At 33.9% G+C, this 23,568-nt stretch overlaps 1 protein-coding gene across 28 annotated transcripts in view; it reads right to left on the bottom strand.

Annotated features, from left to right (window-relative positions):
* LOC116344958 (dystonin) overlaps window positions 1–23,568 on the bottom strand; it is a 121,745-nt gene that overhangs the window by 48,820 nt on the left and 49,357 nt on the right. For 15 of the 28 annotated variants that reach the window (XM_031773886.1, XM_031773896.1, XM_031773972.1 and 12 more), the window contains 2 exons: window positions 21,704–21,793; window positions 21,457–21,627 (listed from right to left, as the gene is read on the bottom strand). In XM_031773886.1, coding sequence (XP_031629746.1) covers window positions 21,457–21,627; window positions 21,704–21,793 — 261 coding nt within the window. Of the gene's footprint in view, window positions 1–5,113; window positions 6,050–11,909; window positions 12,013–21,456; window positions 21,628–21,703; window positions 21,794–22,314; window positions 22,375–22,545; window positions 22,564–23,568 lie in introns of those variants that run through there. The other 13 variants (XM_031773820.1, XM_031773830.1, XM_031773907.1 and 10 more) reach the window with 6 other exon arrangements.

Genomic DNA, 23,568 nt, shown 5'->3' with positions numbered 1-23,568 from the left:
AAAAACGCACAAAATCCAAGACGACAAGGAGACTGGCAACAACGAAAAAATGCCGACATTTTTATTAAGTTAAAATAATGAAATAGAGTGAGTATACGAATTCACCTAACTAACTACTGTCACTTAATTACATGACCGTTTCGAGTAATCACGTAAATTCATTAAAATGCTCGTTTGCTTAAGTACTTTTACATTGATCGAGAGAATACTAGCAGAGTGTGCGTTGTGCACATTCATTCAGCACCTTTGAACAATTAGCCATTCAGTGAAAAAAAAAAACGGCGTTCGAAACATATTTTTTCCTCTAATAAACACACAAAATCAACAATTGTCAACATTTGCATCTAATGAGAGAGATCATTTTTGTTTTTCATTATCCACTTGTTTGGTGTGCCGTTTTTTTTGCATGTATATGTGCGGCGCTGCTTTTTTCCACATTGTTTTTGGAGGGAAACAACGAAATTTATTGAATAAATTCAATTGAAATTGGGGTTAAGGCTATGTTGACGGTCTATGTGATCATCCTTTATTTTAGCCTATTCACAAAAATGTTCAACATAAAATGGATTTATTTTTGCGCTTCTTTCGGAAAAAAATAAAAATAAATAATATGTTATTATGCATGTACACGAGCGAATAAGACAAAAGTCCAATGGCGCTACCTGTTTGCTATAGACCATTGTGTTGTGAATGTTAATGCATCATTCCGCTACATATATTTTTCATTCTGTGTTTTTTCTTCTCATTTTGCTCATCGCAAACAAGTGAATCATTTTTCACAGTGTAAAGTCGAATATTCATTGCATTTGGTGGCAGTGCAATACATTTTGTGTAACGTAAAAGTCTGCTTGTAAAAATTGTTGTTATTTCTACCGAAATGGTAATAACCAGTTGCGCTTGTTTATTGAGTCTGCACTTCATTTTTCATTGGGTCAAATAATATTCGTTGATGTTGTTGTTGCTGCCAAAGTCGAGAAAATCAATGGATTTTTTTTTCGTTTTTCGTATGTCATTCACGACGAGGAACACATATTTTCGAAAGCAAAAACGTCGGTACAATGCATAATTTGATAATTGTCTGAAATTGTTCTATTATGAACAAAAACACCAATAATTTGATCACACGAATAAATCGATTAATTAATGGTTTCGTGATCAAATGCATTATACTTTACTAAAAATGCCTGTCCACTCTCATATGCAACCGCATGGAAATGAACATAAATCAATAAATATAAGTGCTTTTATTTATGTTCGTAATTCAATAATAATAATTCATTTGTTGGACGATGACGCCATCCGTCATCTGTTTGTGTATGAGTGTATTTCTTCGGTTTCTTTTCATATTCGGACTGAAGTGAAGACGATTGTTGTTGTTGCTTTTTTATTGGTGTGAACATTTCTTTTCGTGTCGACGTTTTTTTTTCTTCTACCGAACTGTAACGCCGAATGACACTCATTAAATCACCTCTTGCGGGTAAATACACTTGAACACACCAGTCATTATTGGTGATGAATGGCAGACGCTTTCGGTCTAAGAGAACAATGAAATATCCGAAACATGTCATAATGAATTGTGTGGAGACATGGTTGACGTGGGATGTGAGATCATTTTTCGAACGCATTATACACTCGAAATTCATTTTTATTTACAAAAAATAAGCGATATTCACCGCAAATATTCGTGTAATCGCTTGCGATGACAAGTTAGCGCCCGTAACGACTTCCAAACATAGCACATAAAATAGACTTTTATTTAATGTAAATTTCATATGAATAGCGCGTCATTTTCAAACTGACAATGACTTTTTAATTTATATTTGGACTGATATCATGCATATTGAATGCCATGTGTACGAATGTGTGTGTGTTCGTTGCATCCAAATCACGTATCAAGGGTGCACTTCTCTTAAATTATGACTGCTTGCGGTTTAATCATTTCAATCCATAAATGGATTTGTGTATAAAAAAAATACAAATTTTGCATGATTTTTTTTTTTTTTCATTTTGCTGAAACGAATCCAACAACGGATAAAAAACAATAATTATTAACGCACGAATTGTTTTTGATTCGGCATTTGCCAACGGGAAAATCGGCGTTGAAAAGACGCGTGCATTGAATTGGGCCAGCAACATTATTTGCGGTTTTTACTCAATGAATATTTAAATGTGATGCAAAGAAAATGGAATTAATCTCGAAAATACATTGTTGAAAATGACATAAATCAAGTGAAGAAAACAATATTATTATTTTTTATTGTATTTTTCAATGAAAATCAAAATGAGTAAGAGGGCGTGAGTCGAATCTCCAAAAATCCAAGAATGGTGTTGAATGAAATTAAGGAAAAGGTCGACAATGTCATTCACGATCCATGTAACTGGCAAATAAATCATTATCAGAGCAATAAATTTGAAGGATGAATTGATGTTTTTCGCACATTGAAGTAGACCAGAAGAGTTAAAAGTGTGTGGTACGACGAGACAGAAATTCTTTGCTGAAAAATTCAAGTTGCAATCGATGGCGCGAATTGCAAATGTTTGTCGTCACAACAACTCAATACAACACAGTGCGTGTTTGTGTGTGTTTGTGTTCTTGTTACAGACGGGCACGATTACAAATCTAAGCAATTCCGAATGTTGTAGCATTTAATATGATTTTTTTCTTTACCTAAAAATGGTTGGATCAATGACATGAATTAAATATACACATAATTTACCCACATTTTGTTGTAATGAAAACCATATTTAAAAATTGAAAACAGAGCGCAACAGAGACGACTGGCGTGCATCAGGCACGATTCATTGAATGGAAAACGAGCAATGTAATGTGCGACAGAGACAAAAGACACCAAAGAGTCAGAAGTCAGAACCGAAAACAGACATATGATTCAACGTTTGTGTATTTCAACATTTTTAGAATTGAAAAATTGTGTGTCGCATGTCCAAATGAGATGTTTATCGGAAAAATAATCGGAATGATGTACGTTTTGGTCCAGGAATACCGCTGTTTTGTTTTGTTTTGCTTCATTTAAAATAGTTCAATCATCGAATTGATCGTGTCTGGGTGGCTGAAACTATGTCTATGTTTTATAATAAATATTTGTGTCAATCATTATATGAGATTTAGATAGGCGACAATTGGTATGGTGTACCTTTTCGTCGTGTGATGTTTCGTAATGATTATTCGCTTTAAATGAAATAAGACAAAAGGGCAGCTGTTGTCATTCAAAGAGATGCCCATTTTTGGACAATTCCCATTACATTTTGATGGGCAATTACGGATGGCGGTAGCGCCTTCAAGCCGACCCAAAAAAGAAACACACAGATCCAATACAAAGAAAGACGAGAAAACGAAAAATGGCGTTTATCTTTAGTGTAAATTGGTTGCCCGAAATGAAAGCAATACTTGAGATGAAAAAAAATAGCAATCGACCTGAAAATTTGCTCAATAATCACGTCCAATGCACAATGACACTGGTCCATGGTTGCAATCAATTCGGTTGAAGGTTTGTTTTCCTTTGAATTTCCCATCGATCGAATTGCAAAAGAACCTCAAAATAACTCTTGCCATTTTGCGGAATGCTTTTTGAATAAATGATCTCATTTGAGTTTTTTTTTTTTCAATAAAACATTGCTGGCCGAACTTTCTTCGATTTAAATCAAAAAGTAAATTGAATTTAAAAAAAAAATCCAAGCCAAGAATGAGAGCAAGCAATTTATCATGAATGCTTATGATTGTTTCGATCGAGTTCCGTGCTGGACACGACGTAATTAATTGTTTATATATAAAAAAAAATAGGTGATTGTGTGTGCACAACTACGCGACAATTCCATTTCAATCGAATATGAAAGTCAGTGGGTTGAATTTCAATGTCATCACCTCGATTCAATTCTAAGCCAAGACAATCTTTTTATATGCATATATTTATTTTTCCATTTCTGATCATAAATATATTCCCGTCGATATTACCACTATGGATATTATAAAAATAATCACCCTATCTCGAGCCAGTCGGCGTGTAAGTTTATTTTTTTTATTATCGCATAATATGCAGACATGTTTTTCGATGGCACTGAAATTGAAATCAAGCGGAGTGATGATGATGTGTGTGTGCTCTAGTGACCAAGTATTGATTTTTGCGCTTTGCCCACACAACAAATTCCGATCGCGATTTTCTACTACGATTTCTTTTTTTTTTTCTTATCCCATTCATAACAAAGATTTTTGTGTGAGAGAAGAGCGCTTCAAACATATGTTTCATGTTTCACTGCTGTACACGCACATACGCTCACTCGTTTCATTCTAACAATGACACTACAAGAAATGACAATGTCAATTGATCGATTAAAGACCAAGTTTTATTCGAAACAAATTTCGTGCTTTTTATTGCAATAATAAAACCGATTTCATTCGAGACGTGTGTGAAAGTCAACACTCCATTTTTTTTTCTTGCAGCAATAAAACGAAATTCAATAGAGATTTTTGCGAGATTTAAATTTCAAATTGAAAAACATTCATTGGATCATTTTGTAGCGAATAAAAATAACAATAACAGGCAAAAAAACAAAAATAATAATAATAACAAATGTGAAAAAAAGGCAATGTGCTTAAATTTGGCCAAAACATTGAAAATACGTGCTAATGATTTGCCACGAATGTTCATTATGGTCAGGCTTAGATTTCGTTTTTATTTTGTGTGCCAAATGTAGTGTTCGAACACCATCGTTGTCTCATCTTATTTTGCATACTTTATTTAGATGATCAATAAATTGAGTGCTGATTTTCGCCCACCAAGCGACGCGCATTTTTCTTTTATTTCGTTATTATAGAAATAATTAATTGCTGCGAATATGGTGACATTTCACGAATAGTCATGAAAATACATTTTTTTAATGGTGTTAACGTCGAATTGCATGAAAAAAATTGCGTCAGGTTATAAATTAGGAGCTTTCTCTCTATATTTGGTTGAAAATGTGCATTACAATGTGGGCTTAGTGCCCAAATGTTCCAATTTTTGGAATGCATAATTTAAAAAAAAAATCGTTTTTAATAATTGTGCTTAATAAATGTCGATTTAATTAATTATTTTTTTCGTTTATCAGAAAGTCAAACCTTTTGCTTCTTTGGTTCGATAGCCTGTGTTGTCATGTATCCAATTTCGGTTGTTTTATTTTGTGCCGAATGCATAAGATTCTGCGATTGTGCATTTTCTTCGGCTCGGCTCAATGTTGTCACTTTTCGAACAATGTGCGTTGTAATGCGTCGATGTCCGTCGGTTGCACGTTGTGAAAGCTTTTTCGATTCAAAGCTACTTCCAAGTACTTCGGTCGACGTTCGTTTGTTCCGTGTTATGGCCTGCATTGATTGCACATTGTCCGTTACATCGTAACCATTGTTATTATCATTGTTTGAATAATGAATAACTTCGCGGCTTACATCGTTCAACGATGACGATGGACCGACTGTGATACGTTGTGGACTGGCGCTACTCGAATGCGTTTCATATCGTCGACTTTGACGATCGCTTGAATAGCTTCGGCTTCCGGGTGGTCGATAATCGTCGCCAGGCGGATATTCGGTTATCAACGCTTCGATTGTCTTTTCATGTTTGACCTCGTGCTGAAATTGGATGCGACGATCATCCAAATTTGTTGTGATCGGTGGTCCTTTCTTTAGGCTTGATTTACGTATTGGCACAGATACAACATTTGAACTGGGATCGCCGCCACTGCTTGTCGATGATTGTTGTTGACTTTCACGAGTCGCTTTCATAAAGACACGACCACGCGGACGAAATTCATCGTCGATCTTATACATTGTTAAAAATAACTTTGTTTGGATTTACAATCGCGTTTTATTTGGCACATACACGGACAGAGTACTTGTTCTTTCTTTACAAGAATCAATTCTGAATTTGTTTTTTGCGCTTCACTTACTTTCTATTCGTTTTAAATAAATATAAATGTTTTTTTTTTCTTTTTTATGTCGGTTTTTTCGCGTTAGTTCGGAGATTACGGTGTTAGAGCGAAAGGTTAATTGAAAATTTCGCTGTAAAAAATCACAATATATCATGAACATTCATTTTGATTTTAAAAATCATTTAAAAATGAAATGAATGCGATTTTTTTAAAACTCTCTCTTGCTATTTTATCATCCCGAACATTTTCAATAGAACTGTGATGTGTAGTAAATCCTTGAGTTTACACAATCGCATAAAAATGACAATGAAAATGGGATTTAGATGCTTGACGAATGCCTGATATCGTTTGACAAATGATCGAATCAAAAATAAATGATTCAATATGTGTTTTTGTTGCTGTATCGATACGAGCAATAATCCCAATGATCCATAGGAAATGTCAAATGAAATGACAAATTTTGATTATTGCCTGAAATCGTAACATTGCAACAACAAACATATATGAATAATTATGATGGGCTGTGATGACATGAATCTTTCAATTTATATGTGTCGTGATATATTAGGCGATGACTTCACTTGAAATGGTGATTACACCAAACCAACTAATCTAAACGACTTAAAGATGCAATAATGCAACGCGAGAAAAATAAAGTAATTTTTGAGGCGGCGGCACCGATAAGAGCAAAAGAAATCACTGAATAATAAATGTTTGTCCGGTGTAGATGTTATCAGATTTGTTTTCATATGATAAGTGTTTAATGATTCAATTCAAACAGTTTTTCATTACGTTTTTATCGTTTGTTTCTTTACAATCGTTATTTAAATAAACAAACGCTTGGATTACACATCCGCCAAAACAATTCACATGCAAAAGCCGTTCTTTTTTTCATCCAATGGCTGTTTTTTTTTTATCCAAAAATAAACTTGAAATCTCTTTTTTTTTAATGAAACAATGAATTTTATCGATGCACAACAAAAATATAGGCGAATGACAAATGACAACACCCGCAGTCAAATGGCTGCTATGTTTGCTTAATTCGTACTGCTTGCGATCGGTGCTTTTCAATGATTGCCAGTAACCGTGCTTCGTGTACCGTACGTGTATGTTTTGAGTCTTCAGTTCAGATTTAGGCATTGAAAAGAATTCATAGTTGGTTGGCAATCAATAGCACCGACCACGCAAAACATGGCCCTCTCGTTCGTTTACTCGTTCACCGTTGAACGTATATATACACATGAGAAAGAAAGGGTGGGTGTGTGTGTGCATATGTGTACATATGTATGTGCGAACTTTGCTTTGATCAGACGGTTTCACTTTTTCGTGCTATGTGTGTGTGTGTATTTCATTCTGTTTGCCTGTTGATTTGTCCATTTATGAAATATTCAATTACTAACAAATTATTTATTGCATAATGCAGTCTATATACAGCACTTTGGTTCGGTGAAATACCCAACTGAAGCGTGAGACTGCGTATATTCGAGCATATTATCGTGTAAAAGAGAGCGGAAAAATCGCCACACACTTTGCTCAAAACAACCATATCGACGAACGAATTATTTAAAACGAATCTGGCAACAGAGCCAATTGCAGATTTGATCTCACAATTATCACAAAATACACACATTCTCAAGCACTTTAATTTTGCCCTTTTCTTCTCACTTCTTTTTTTTTGTGCGAAATTTAACAATAGATCAAGATTGTAATTGAAAAATCAACATTTTCGCCTGTATTTCATGATGTACCAACGGAAATGTGGCGTTTACAATAAAATGCTTTCGTTGTTCAATGGAATTTATGTGTGTTCACATGGACAAGTGTTTTCATCACTGTCGGTGGTTGTGTTCTATTCTATAGATGCCACACAATAAATGTCAGAAATGATGACAGTGATTTTGATTTGATTTGTTTGGCCTGACACGATCGCTGTGTATACTTGTCCATTTTCGTTTATTTATTCAGACGTTGACATTTATGAAGCGTGCAGAGATTTGATCGTACACGGAGCTAGAGAGTGACGAAGAGTAAAAAAACTTTAATTCTCCGCCTTCAATTTGTATTGACTTGACGTTTGATTGTAATTACATTCCCCTATTGGGAATGGCCACGAAATGGATCATAACAGCATAAATTCTTTATTTCAAAATGGGTGACAAAAGCAGAAACCTTTTTGAAATTGTGGTGATTACCATTTAAAACAAATAAATAAAGTTAATCCTTTTGTCTTAAACTCAAGTGCTCACGACCATAGCAATGTGTGTTCAGTTCCGCACGCAAAAAAACTTATGCTTCTTTTTCTCTTGTTCTGTCTTTATTGCAAAGGAATGTTTGCGATATTTGTCTAACTTTGATTTGTGGCACACTTATCCAAAAAAAAACATCATTTGTTTCCATCGAGTTTGATGTCATCGTCAGGTTGTGAAGTTTTTGTTTCTTTCAATTTCCAACACACATTTGAACTGTCATGAAGAAGCCGTATGACTTGCCGTTTTTTTTTTTCACAACGCCATTGATTCAATGAACTGAAATTAAACACGTCTTTTCCTTTTACATGATTTTTGTGAAGCGTTCCAATTGATGTGCAACATTTTTTTTACTTCTTCTTCAAACATTTCGATTGATTTTAAGAAGTAGCTGTAATAAATTTGTTTCGTCTTCGGTTTTGAGCTCAATTTAGTGCGTACACCTGATTTAATATCTTCAAATATCCATTTTTGTTATCACAAATTTCATAGATTCATTGCGACTAGAAGTTCAATCGAACGATGTCCAAAACTGTAAAATAAATCGATTGAATCACAATGCAAGCCCACCAAATCTTGGGTAATTTAAAACAAACCACTGCGACTCATTTTATTCATGATACTAGAAATAAGTTCTCGTGTTGCGTGTCATGAGTGCATAAATGTGGTTTTTTTCTAAATATAGCGAAAATGAAAAGAAAAGGGAGCGCGAAAAAAAATCAGCATGAAAATCCGTTTTTCCAAACATTTTGTGTGTGTGTTTTTTTTGTAGCATGCCACAATGTAAATATTGGTGGCGTGTTTAAATTGTTTTGGAAACAGTCAAAACACACAGGGAAACCCAATGGGCTGGGAAGTGGAGCGACAATAAAAGTGAGAACAATGTTCTTCATTGTGTTAATTCTTTCTCTCTTCATTTTTGCGTTCTAATGTTGTTATTATTCTGCGGATCGAAAAGTGATTATGCCAAGAATGAGAAGCAGAAAAATAAGACATGGAATTTGCGGGAGTGATGATGGAATTAAAATAAATGTTGTTTATAAAACAGCGAAACATCGAGTGAGAGCATCGTTTAAATGAAAGTCAGGTAACCTTTTGTTGAAGTGGCAAAGAGCGGTAACAATGACTAAAGAACGACTCTGCACATTCCGTTCGCATCGCAAATTGAAGTGTAAAACAAAGTCGAACGATTGTAAGGAAATGGTTCGGGGCCCGATATTCGTTTGCTTTAATTTATAGTTTTGTTTCATGTGTGTTTGATGTCATCGGGGGAAGCCAATGAATCACTTGAAATGTCCGCAAACAAAATCATACGGTCAGTGTGTGTGTGGGAATGGCAGATATTTGGCGAGTGTCACGAATATGCTCTTAATGAATTCACTTCAAATCAGTTTTTGACAAGACGAGAGAGAAAAAAAAAATGTGAGACCCCGATGAAATAAAAAGTGTCTAGTCACATGAAATGAATGCGACCCATTCATTTTGCCTCGTTAATAATTTGATGTGAATGATTATATCGTCGCGCCAGACTATTGACGGCTAACGAACAACACTCATAGCGCCAATTTCATTATTAAATAAACCCAATTGCACCGCGGTCACTCTCGTTTGTCATCTTCATTAACTAGCCACCCAACATCAATGAATATGGCCATTTTTTATAATCGCATAGTTTTCATTAGAAAAAGTAACTAGTTGAAATTGATGAATCACATAATATTGAATTCTTAAGTTGACATGCCAGTTGACATCCAGTGACACTGTCAATTGTATGAAATTCGTGCATTTTTCGTTCAAATTCATCTCTTCAATATCATTTAAAATTGTCGCTCTTTTTATTTTGTTTCATCATTGGTCAGAATTGCGTTGGGAGCAGCGTTTTATATAAACCAAATCTTTTGCGTTCAAATTGTTTCCTATTGCTGTTATTACAGTTATTATTGGCTCATTTGTTGTCTGCTGATCGGTGGCCATACAATAGAATCAGTGAACCGAGACGAACAAAATGAAACGATAAAAAAAAAGTACCGAGCGCATGATGTGTTTGACCCCCAAATCGGTAACTTCTGTTGGCCATTCGAAACGAATAAAGCAGGTGTGTTTGATGAAGTTTCCCATATATTCAAATTTCTGTATAACTCGCAATTGACATCAAATTAATAATAACCAAAAAAAATTCGACTCTTTTCTATCACAAAACTGTGAGCATCGAATCATTTTCTTCTTCTCTTTTCGTTTCGTCTTATAATTGAAATAACACCGAATTCGATGCAAACAATCTCTATAGTTCGGTTTGATGCGAACATTGCAAAGCGTGAATCGGAAGAAGAAATAGAGTTCTTAAATTTTGAACGAACGAATGTGTAACATTTCACGCTGAATTTGTTTTCGGACGGAATTTTATTTTTTCGAGAGTAATAAATGGTCCGAATTAGAAAGATGAAAAATCAGCACCGTACTAAGCACCGTCTATAAATCAGAAAAATAATCTTGTACAAAGAACAATGCGCGCGCTGTTGATCTTTATGTCGCTGCTTTTTTTTTCAACCAACGAAAAAATGAGCAATCCTACTAATAACGCTGCTGTGTATATTTAGCGTTGTATGATGTTTTCAAGCCGATTTCCCAACATTTAGACAACAAATATTTGACTTTCGACCAAACGGTATTCCATATACTCTTTTTTTTTCTCTCGCACAGACAGTACGTGAATTACCGTTCGCTGGAATCATCTAAGCCATTTATTTAATTTTGTTTGATTATTTTCTGTCATTTTTCTTCATGTGATTTTCACTGCTGCTCGTTCAAATGTATGTTCACATTCTGCAGAAAAAAAAAATCCGCTTGCTTTTTGGGAAAAAATGCGCTCATTGCCATTTTTTCTACCAAACGAAATAATTTCTTGGAAGAGAAAAATTTTGAACAAACTTTTTTGCAACAAAAAATATGCTGAGCAAAAAAAAATGGTGATCTCATTCATCTGAAGCATTTAATTCCTGCTCCGCATTTGTTTTACATTCCAAACGCTGGACGTGAACAAATATCTACGTTAATCAACAAAGATCACACACTGATTATTATCTGATACTATCAGCGCAACTAATTGCAATGTTTTGTGTATTGGCTTTTCAAGTGGGCAGACAAAAGAGTTCCGACAAATGGCCATTTTTAAAATTCACATTTATGAAAATAATCTCAAACAACACAAATCTCCAACAAGCAAATCCGATTTGATTGCAAAAAGAGAAAAATCAAAATTTGGCCCAATTTCGAAATTGACATTGATTATGTTCGCTCTGATTTTCAAATCGATTCTCTCGGTCGTTTACACCTTCAATTCCATTTACTTCTTCCGTTGATTTCTGTAATTTTATTTCGAAATGGTGAAAGTGAAAACATGCAACTCAAATACTACACTTCCCGATCTCTTTTGCACTTTAATTTTGATATCGATTGATTGCAATGTTTTTTTTTCGAAAACAAATCACTTTTTTTGGCTTTTTCATTGGAATGATATAATCCGTAATGTGATAGCATAAAAAAAATGCTCGATCATGTAAACAAACCCAAACTCGATCAAATTTACAATCTTTCAAACTACAGAGGAACTATAACGGTCAATTTAACCGTTGAAATTCGTCGGAATGTAAGGGTTGTCAACAACATTCATTGGAATTGTTCCGGGGATGAAATCATAACAATCGCTTCATATTTTTTTTATAAAACATAATTCAGAAAATTTACGTTTAAGATTTATTAAATTTGATTAGTAGCACTTTTTAAACAACAAATTAGACGGCAACGGATTAAATCGTCGTTTAGCAAATGTTCTTTTTTTAATAAAACACAATTTTTCGATACAACAAATAAAAAAAAAAAAATACTGAGTAAAAAATAAATTGTCTATATCGTTTGTTTTTTTCGGCGACACGGTATGTACTCGTTTACGTATTGTTTTGTTTTTGTTATTTGTGTGCTGTTTTTTTTTTCGTGTGTACACGTCTCTCTTGTCGTGTGTAAACTAACTCAACTGACAGTACATTTTACACTAAAATCTTCATAATAAAATGAACACGAACTGAACGGAGCTATTGAAAATGAACATGCCAAGATTATTTAATTTGGTTTTGCTGTGAGTATTATGTGTTTTTTTAAGGTTGTTGTTGTTTGTTGCCGTTTCTGCTGCTGTTTTCTACTTTGTTTCGTATGTTGCCGCTATTGCGGCTAGTTCGTTTTGTCTCTTTTTGGTTCTCCATGGACTGGAGTGCGCGCCCGCGATCTAGGTGTATATTCATGTGTATGTGTGTCGCCACCGTTCTAGCGTGCGCGTACGTATTATAAGCACCGAATACACGCATACACATACGACATTCACACATTTACATACGTGTAGCTTAAAAAAAACCCAATAACAACAACGTTTTTGTTGCTATTTTTCACGTCATTTTCATTTTCATGTTTTCTTGTTGGTTAAAGGTGTTTCATTTTATTGTGGTGTTGGCGGTTTGCGTGTATGCGTCAACGGTTCAGCAAAATGTGAGGTGTACGATTGCGTGCATGTATTCAATTGCTTCTGTATACACACGGATTTTGAGTGCTTGCAGCCGCTATTATACCGTTGTGTTCATTCTTTACCACCGTGTGTTTCTTGCTTATTTTTTCCCTTTTTACCATTTATTTGCTCGCTTTTCTACGTATTTTTGTCGTTTTCTCATTCTATCTTTAAATCCATCTCTTTTGCTCACTGTTTCTCTAGTACCCACTTTTTTGCTACTTAATATAATGTGCTTCACTTCAATTGTTATACATCAAAATAATACATTCTTGTTGTGTGTGTTTTTTTTTTTTTTTTGATTCAAAAGAAAAACGAAGACAACGAAAAAAAAATTAATTTTAAATTGCAAAAAAAAAAATCGCGTATGACTGTTTTAGTAGTTCACTTGTGCATGTATCATTTTGTTCAGTGTTCCATGTTCAGATCTATCGTTTCTAACCGAGCGCAATATGTTTGAATACATCGGTGACTAATAACATATTTCAGGTCGTCTCTGTGTACAGAATAGCAGAAAAAAATTGCCTTTTATTTGCGGTTTTCAGATAATATCATGTCATTGAATTTTCAACAATTTACAAAAATAGCAATTTTCGTAATTTAATACGATTTGCCGTAATGAGTGAACCACGCGCGCTCACTTTGGAAAATACACTCAACAAAATGTCTCGAACGCGTTCGCAACACAAAACTATTTACTATTCTCTATTATTATTATCATTCATACATTATCTAATAAATTATCGCTTAAAATGCCGACAAGAATATCTGCGATTGATTCACCATTTGTTGAAGTGACGGCAATTGTCTGTTCATTTGGAATATCATACAATGTTGATTGTTGTTGGGTTGTGGGTGTTGGCGATAATACTGTCGATGTACGGACAGTTCTTGAAAATAATCAAACAATATGAACGTTTTTTAAGATGCTAACGAACTACAGTTTACAATAATTTAACTGTTAGTTAACCCCATGCATGGATAATTGAGCTTCAGTTGCCGTTGCGGCATTTAGAGGAATTCACCATCCATCTTTTATATAAAAATCGAATGAAAAACAAAGACACATAGTGCTTGCTGCCACTACTGAGTGATCATGAATGCATAACGTACTGAGGCGTCATCATGCAGCGGCCAAGGTGCATGCATATTGCAACTGACACAATATAGACGGGGACGATGAATGAAATCGGCCGGTAAACAGATTATGCATTTGGAATTATAATTCAATGTTCCGTCTTTGTCTTCCGTCACCCAGAGAGACCGAAAAACGACATACAGTATCTCTTTTTTTGGGGCCGGTTGTTGTTAGTTTTTTTGACAACGATTGTTCTTGTTGTTGTGCTTTGTATTCAAACAACCGTGACGGATGATATATTCTACGAATGGTAAACGTGTATTGTGTTGTTCACTCTCGCTCTGGCTTGCTTTGAATAAACAATGCATTTACAAATATCCGTACATATCTATAACTCTCTGTCACTAAATAGAATGTAAACTTTAATTTAAATAAAAAACAGTTTTTTAAAAGAGTTTTACACCTTTTTGTCAATTTTAATGAGTATATCTTAAAGCGATACAATTGTTTCGATAGCACAAGCTATCATCTTCAGTCGCAGAGTCAAGTACAACTAAATGCAAAAAACAGAAAACATCATAGAAACGAAAAACACCGTCTCAGCGGGAAGAAGAGAATGGAGAAATAGATAATAAATTACAATAACAAATTATGGAAGAGACAGTGTATAGCACGACAAGTGATTGCGACAATTTCTTTTGTCAATTTTTATATGTATGAAAGATAAGATATACTCATTAAAATTGACAAAAAGGTGTAAAACTCTTTTAAAAAACTGTTTTTTATTTAAATTATTGTGTCAATTTACGCTCCAAAAAACCAAAAATTCCAGAATGTAAACTTCCACAACACTCATACTATCATATGCATATCACGCGTTGTCATATCAACCTTCCGACAAGTGATCCATGCATTTTTTTATGATTCTTACTATTTATTTATTTTGGTGTTGGTTTTCCTTTTTTTGTTTTCTTTCATTATTTTTTTTGTTTCAAAATTTTTGATTCTTGTTCGTGTGCTGTGCGATCTTGTTGAGCAACGTTGTGAAATTGTCTCAATGCGCACGTTTGTATTAGGATTCGACGATATGCTCCAATGAGTTTTGTGTGCGCTATGCACCTGTGACGCACACATTCGATGTTTGCACATCAAATACGTTCATTTTGTCGGATGTTTCATTTAGAATACACAAATGAAAACATCAATTAAACGTCGTTTATCGTGTATTTGCCATGAAAGTAACGGATGTTCATTTGGAAGAAATACTTTTCAATTGTTTGTTTGTTTGTTTTTTTCAAAGAAATCGTTGACCAAATCCGAATTTTTATTTTTCATGTAATCATGATTAACGGAGTAAGGTGGAAATGATGACCTTCTGGTACGTTTTTGGTAGTCGACTTCGAAGAATTAGATCAGATTTAAAATCGAAATCTGCACGAACGAAAATATCATCCATACATATTGAGTTACATCATCGTACCGGTCCAGCCAGCTGGAGTAGCACACAAACACCGTTCCATATGTGGCAAATGAGTGAAACGTTTTCTTAAATTCCGATGAGCCCGAGGCATTTTCAATGCTATTATTTTGATCGATCGTTAAAGGTGATACGAAAAAGACATAGAGAAGCGATACGAGTGGGTGACAGACACCGAGGTGCTGATACACCTTCGCAATGCCTCTCCGCATATATCGGCGTTTCTGTAATATGCGCATTCAGTTTACATCATCCTTTATTTTTTTCTCTTCAGATTTTGGATATTTTTCCAATTTTTTTTTTATTATTGACAACAAAACAGTCCGGTGTGCGGTGGCTGAAAATGCCATTTTACTATTTTCATCCAATAATCACCGCACCGGGGGTTTCGTCTCTTTTTCTATTCGATCTTTTTTCGCTCTCATAACACTTAACATAAATATTGTAATTATTATCTGAACGAAACAATTCAATTCAATTTTCATATTAAAAAAAAAACGAGTAAATAAACATTCAACGAAGCCTATGGTTGTGCATTTTATATCTAGTTGTCTCTTCATTTCTGCGTTCTGCTACAGCTAGCTTTGCTCTCTGCCATTTTTGTCGAACGAAACGAGTTCCCAATAATAAAACGACAATTTAACATTAAGAAACGATAAAAGAAATAGGCATGTTGATTTTTTGAACCTACACAAATATTTTTATTTCTACTTTGTTTTTATAACAAACATTCATTTCAATTCAATTTACGTGCAAATTTAGTCATTATTAGCGAATTGAAATTATTATTTCTTCTATTCTATCGAGAAGAGGAGACAAGAAAAAAAACACAGCGCAAAGATGCGAAGCGAAAAGAAAATAATAATAATCAGAAGAAGAAAAAAATTGTAATAGTTTTAATTTAATTTATAGGTGTTTTCGAAAAATGGCTTTGTTTGTGATATTCTAGTTGAGCAAATGTTTAAATAATAATTTAAAAAAAAATGATCTTCATTCGGTGGCCGAACTGAATGGCATTGAGTGAATTCATTTTATTAACACTCGTCGTTCAAAATGAAAGTGAAAACTTCCAAATATACAATTTTTTTCTTTACTTTAATTAATTCAACTGTTGTATTATTTATCAAGTGACAATAATTGGATTGAATTTCATTTAATTGATTTATAGCCACATGTTTTTTTTGTTTATGCTATTTGTTCCTGATGTTGTTGTTTTTATTCATATCGTAGTTGGCGTTGTGAAGCTATAAAGGGTTAACCTTATGTATAATTACATGAGCTGGTGCTGCTGTTGTTTCGATTAGCGCAAGGTGTATGGTGCGTAGGTGGATCGATTCAATAACGTCATCAAGTCGTTTGAGATTGCGTTATGATGTCGAACCTCGACGATTGGCAAAAGAGCGTGAGTGTGTGTGGTGGAATGGGGGAAGTCAAAAGCATGTAACCATTTGTTGTTCGGAATGTTGGAGCTTAAGGTGAAAAGACTACTGTGTTGGTGGACTAAATATTTTCATTTTTTACGATGCTCGACCATTTTGGCCATTCTTTTTGGACACTAAATCAAGTCAACACATAAAAAACAATCCTAATGATTGGAACAGCATAAAACACAGTTTGACCGGTGATTCAATCCCATAACTAGTCAACGTTGTCATTCGATATTGCACTCGGAGCTTTGATTTTGAACAAACAAATAACAAATTTCACACTTGGCTTCCGTCAGATGTCGAATACTACGGCACATACAGTGTGATCATTAAATAAGTGTTGAATAACAATGAAAGCATTTTTTTTTGGTCTCGACACGCAATTAGATGCGCATACATTGAACGAATTTTGCATAATGCTAATTGAATTGCGTGGGTCAAAAACGACCACAACAACAATGATGCCGACAACGACATCAACAATAAAAAAAAAACATCGAACATTCATGGTGGCAATTGTAGTACATAAGTGTGTTTATAGGCAACGCTACGTCGATTATCGTGACCCTGAAACACTGCCATTCGCTTAAGAAGATAATTTTATGTTATTCTGTTTGTTTATTACGAATTTTTTATGAAAATGATCTAAAGTTTAGGTCAAAAATGATGAAAAACAAATTCTTGAGAAAATATTTGCGCCAAATGTGTGTTGAACAAGACGTCAAACGTCATTAATTTCTTTAATAGCGATATTATTTTTCGACTAATTATATTTGCTAAAATGTAAATTAAGCTTGCTAAACAGTGAATGAAAATTATCTGCATTTGAATTGAGATTTAAATTTAAAATGTGCTTTTTTACATTTTTTATTATTTTTTTCTTTTGTCGGCAAGGACATTTCGAGCGATCAATATCCAGCAATTTACTTAGTCCGCAAAATCACTTAATGGAATTAGTTTATTTCGTCAGTTTCATTCGTAGCAACGATTGAATGCTCTATACGAACCGTTCAATAACCGTTACGGCATCGTAACGACATCTATCGACGGTGTTGCGAAACTCAGTTTACGAAAAGAGTGCTTTTTAACCGTTCCAACGTTTCGAACGAATTTCGATTTCTTGCGTGTGAGAGAACCACTAAAATAATGTAATTTAAAATAGAAACTTTGAGATTTTGCGTGGGAAATTGATATTAAACAGGCTAAAAATGACAAAATACCATCGTTCGTTTGGAATAAGCGAAAAGAAACCACACCCGATGTTGACCGTAATTGAGAAGCACAATCATCGGTATCATATACGGAGTTTAACAGTAGAGATAAAATATATTGTCCACACATTTTGTGTATATTTTTAGCGTCACCATTGAAAAAAAAAGAGATCAGACAAAGACAGCATCGTTAAAAAAAAGAGATTTAGAGCTCGAGAGGCACTCTTCGACTTCTTCTTTGTTTTGAAGCTTTATTAGTCTTTGGTCATTATTTGCACTGCAATCGATACAGTCTTCAAGAGGCGATTCAATTTCACATATTTACTCTCTCCACAAATGAACTTCATTCACACTTTTTCAAGAGAGACAAAAATATGGTCAACTTTTAAGTTTTTTTAAATATAATTCCACTCAGGTAATGCGAGCGTGTAAGACTATAGGAAAGGTGAAAAATCAAATGGACTTTGAAAAAGATCTTTGAAAAGGTATTTTGATTGAAGAAAAGACAGAAAAGACTTCCCAATAAGTTGATGTGTATGTTTTTCTTTATCTAATCGGTAGTGCGTGGGGTTTCTTCTACTGTTGATGTTAAATTCCGAAAATCACCTATTTTGGTGGCTGCGATTCGATTCGGTAATGTCAATCACGCTATGATTTTGCTTCGTTTCTTTAAATGACAGAGATACTCTTTTGTCGTCTAGACACCTCTTCAACAAATTCATCGCCGTTCTTTATGATGGTAATTGCTGTTTTTCAGATTTTTGAATTGTGTTTATATTGTTATTTCTTTCGGTCATTTTTAAGTGGGTACAATTCACATTCCAATCAATGACGTGTGTTGATTAACACATCATTTTAATTTTTAAACTGATGCAAATACAACCTATTGTGAGAAGAAGAAAGAATGCCACGCAACGACCCTCGAAAGGGTCCACACACCCAAATGAAAATAAATGTGAATTTTTATGGTGCGTAATTCAAACAATTTTCATCATCGCCGGATTCATCAGGGCATCAAATCATTTTATTGCTTTTCTATTAACCGCAAATGTTACGAAAGTGGCTTTTTTTATATTAAATGTGTGTTTGTATGCTTCTACTTGACGGTTTTATTGTTATTATTGTGTTAACCTTCGATTAACCAGTTTTTGCATTTGTTTTGTCGATACATGTTCTCTAACATGAAGACAGAGACAAAAAAACACAAACATAAACTATATTTAAGTCAGCAAATCAGCGCACCAGCTGTCGTTGATGCTGTTCATTCATCGTGCACAATTCATTCATAAAATCCTTTTAGTAAATGTGAATATATATATAAAAAAAGACAACGAATTCGTGTGGGCGCTTCCGATACATAAGCACACAAATTGAGATTATTCAGCAATTATTATTCAATTCGTTTTTATTTTCAATGTTTGTGAATTGCCATAAGAATCAATGTTGATATTGAACACAAATTATTCGCAATCAGCTTGTTTTGTTATTCAAATTCAATAGGCTATAAAACGCATCACAATCATTTTAATTGCATGTTATCGTTTAAAAAGTTGGAATTCACCATTTTATTGCCACTGGCCATGTCGCTTTCAAAATTAGAACGAAATGTTGCCTAAGAATCGACTTTTTTTATTTCCTACGAATATCGACCACCGCATGATTTGATTTGAAAATCAGCGTTTAAATATAAATTTATCATTGGAAAATGATCGATTAAAATATTTGAAATTCAAATGAATCGACTGGTCTAATTTGATGACAAATGTGCAGACCTTTGGAGAGAGAGAAAATTGTAAGTGATTTATGCATGTGCTCTGATTTGACGTGGGATGAAGTCATTGCAGAAAATATTTTGCGGTGCCCAAAAGTCGCTGTTCTTGAAATAAATCAATGTTAAAGCCACAAAAGCATTTTTTTCTTCTAATTATTATCTGGAGATTATTTTGCATTCCAGTTATTTTTGGTGCAATATTTTTCATAATTGATTTTAAAAAAAACTGAACAAACAAGCAAAATAACAAGCAATCGTTCTGTTTTTAATGGCATCATATTTTTTCATCAATTTATTGACAACATTGCAATTGTGGAGTGCAAGCGCCATAATATTGTAACTAATCGCCTAGCAAATCGCATTAGCGGCCAACTTTGTTTCATATGCTCAATTCAATATTAACTTCTGTTTGTTTGTGTTTTTGTTTTGTGGTTTTAGTCGAGCATTCATCATTTGTGGTTAAGCTTGAAAATAAAGTAGTTAATTGAATTAATAATTCATAAATTACAAATTGCGAATGTAATTCTTCTGTACATGCGTGTCCTAATTTGAAAATTTTCTTCACTTTTTGTACATTTAATCGAATCAATATGAAATGCAAACGTTCGGAATCGTCCGATGATGAACTTGTCTGTATGTTTTTTGTGCCGAAGAAAACGGAAAATCCACTCAACCGAAGCAAATTATTTTATAGCCGAGATTAAGACCAATCACAATCTGTCATATTCGATGATTTTTGCTGTCAATCAGTCAAGATTTAGTTACAAAACAGTGTTTATCGGCCAAATCGATTCGGTCATGTGAGATTTGAGATAAACCCACATCAAATGATTCGAATTATCTGCTATGAATAATGAATGACATCTGACATCTTTTTTTCATGTGAACAGTGTTTTCTTATCATCGGCATACTGACCTTTTGATAAAATCAGAATTTTTGCATTCTTTGATGATGTTGGCATTTCTAATAAATCTTTACTGTCAATTTCGTAGAAAAATCGAGTGCAATTTAAATGTATTCTGTGACTTCATTTGAAATGAACTTTACAAAGCCATTAAAAAAATGTGTTCTGTTTCCAGTATTCAGCTGCCAAACTTTCAATTTCAAGACGTAATATCAGGTTAAAATGATAAACAATGTGCACGAGGTGTATTGTTTGTATAAAAAATTTGGTGTATGTGACGATTATCGTTAATTCTTTGGGGATTAATATCGAGACACAATGCTCCACAAAAAAAAACAGATTGCTAAGATTTTTCGGCTTTTCAGATCCAAAAATATCACCTCATAAATAATGGAATTTGCATACAGAAGTTGCTTCTCATTTTTGCGCTATCTCTTTTCTATGTTCACGTCTATTTTTTTTGGTAGCAGTTTCGCGACGCAAATGTGTTTACACAGTGATTGTTGTGTTCGATGATGTGTCATCCGAATAATGCACCGTAGACAATAATGCCGTCAATAAATATTTGCATAAAAATGAATTTGAATACAAAAGAAAAATACCATACGCGATGGTGTTCGTCGACGATTTCACCTTGGATCCGATAATTTATTAACTAATACAAAAAAAAAATAATAACCGAACGCATTTATAATAAATTGCTTTTGTTTGGTTTACTTTGTCTTTAAATCGCCAAAACAAAACGAATTTTTTTTCGGACCAGTATTCATAATATGAGATTATTTCATTGCTCGATGTTAATCTCGATGTTGATGAATCGGTAAGCATAAATTACCGAATTACGAATAATGAAATGAATTAATCACTTACTTGGAAATGTAGAATAATTGTCCATATAAGACCTAGCGTTAATTTTGGATTGCCATCAACGATGTCTTCGGCCCGAATGTTGACCAATTTGATTTTCTTGTATCGCAGGAAATCAAGCGCCATCTGAGCATTTTGCAGCATGTGAAAACGCATCTTGCCTTTTTCTCGTGGCTGAAACCGAAAAAGAAAGAGTTTAATATTCAATGAAGGAACGAAAGATACACAAAAACCGCATTTGTTTACTTACAAGATGTTCGCCAGAAAGAACTTCCAGGAGGGATAGCAGATTGTGTCCATCGCGCAAATCCTCGAAAAGATCATCGACACGTCTCGACGCCTGCCGAAAAGCAAATAACATACAATTTCAATAAGATAAAGTCATTTAAATTGTGAAGAATTTTAGTCACACCAACATAAAATAATGGTGAAATAAAGCACACGTGAATAGTGCGAAAAAAAACATCTTCGACACAAAATTTATTGTGCAAAAGATCAAACCGAACAAAAAAAAACTCAAAATGTGCCAACAAAAACAACGATTTTTTTAAACAAATTCAAATCTGATTCAAAATGTTTCTTTTGAAGAACAAAACAGTGAAAAAAAGGCCCCAAATTAATTCATTGCAACATCGAACAAAATGTGAAACTTAACTCAAATTGTTAAAAAAATACATATAATAATCACACCTACAAACTCTGCAATAAGAACATTTTCAACTTTTGCTAACTTAGTCACAAGATTGCAAGTGTTTAGTTGAAAAATCACAAAATTAACGATAAAAACGAAAAAGAACGACAAAAACCAAAAAAAAAATCACACAAAGAACACAAGATTCAAACGAATCGGATGGGACTTACGGATGGAGAACAACAGGAGGTTCCATTGATGACAACACAAACATGAATGTGCGTATATGTCTGAAATAACGGAAATCATTTAGCACCAACGAAATTTCAATTCAACAAATCAATTCGGAATTCGGAATTTGTTACTAGTTTAGTTTTTGATAAGAAAGCACAAAGTTAAATTGCCAAATTAAAAAAAAAAATCGATCAAACAAAAACATTTAACTGAATTTTAATTCATACCTTAACATATCTCCAATGCTATTAATTGAGATTAAAACATGTTCGAAAAAATGCATAATCGAGAGAGGTTTGCAGTGGTGTAAGTATAACATTGTGACACGAACAAGAAAACGGTTAAATTTTGCAAACCACACACGTGAGCGAGTCATGTGTTCCATGATCCACGCGACAACGAGCCAAATTCAAAAAAAATAGAGAGCAACGATAAAAAGAAGAGAAAAAAAAAACGATCAAGAATTGGTTAGTTGCGAGTTACTATGCTGTGTATGAAATCGATAATAAAGTGTAATTAAATTGATATGGTGCTGCGCAAATTTGCCAAATGGACATAACGAAGTCGAAACACGTTTTCCTATGATAAATTACAAACTAATTTTATGGTAGAACAGCAGCAGCAGCACACTCTAAGAGCCGATCTTAGACGATCAACGTGAATACTGAATTTGTATCAATCCATAAAACGTTTACCTTAATTGCATGCCTTTAAGTAGTGTAAATCATTGAAATTTTGCCACAGCTTTATTCACCAAACAAACAAACAAACAAATTTATGCAGAAACGAACAAGAAGCGCACTACACTTATACAAATGAAAAAGGGAGCAAAAAAGCGACACATGCAATATAAATATTTCGAAAATGTCGATATCTTTTAATAATAAATCCTTAAATCCGTTCACGGGATGTGACGTTCATGTCGAAAAACCAAATAGGATCAATGATGATGCCGCTGCCATTAGCCACACCATGTGGGTGGCATCTACATTGATTATAATTAATGAAAATATGTTGTTGTTGTTGTCTTCGGGCGTCCAACGATGGAAAATATGTTACAAGTGTTGTCGTTTGTTGTTATTGTTATTCTTTCTTCGAATTTCTTTTTGCAAAAAGTGTGTTTGACGAAATAAAAAAAAAAACAAAACGGTTTGCATACACGAACCGAACCAAGATAAAAATAGGCAACATGCACTTAGTATGGAATTTGCCTTCAAAAATATCGAGAATTTTCAAGAAATGCATTTTCC

The sequence above is a fragment of the Contarinia nasturtii genome, unplaced genomic scaffold, assembly GCF_009176525.2.
Source record: "Contarinia nasturtii isolate CC-2019 unplaced genomic scaffold, AAFC_CNas_1.1 Cnas_scaffold_129, whole genome shotgun sequence".
Taxonomy (NCBI): domain Eukaryota; kingdom Metazoa; phylum Arthropoda; class Insecta; order Diptera; family Cecidomyiidae; genus Contarinia; species Contarinia nasturtii.
This window is presented reverse-complemented; position numbering and strand designations above follow the sequence as displayed.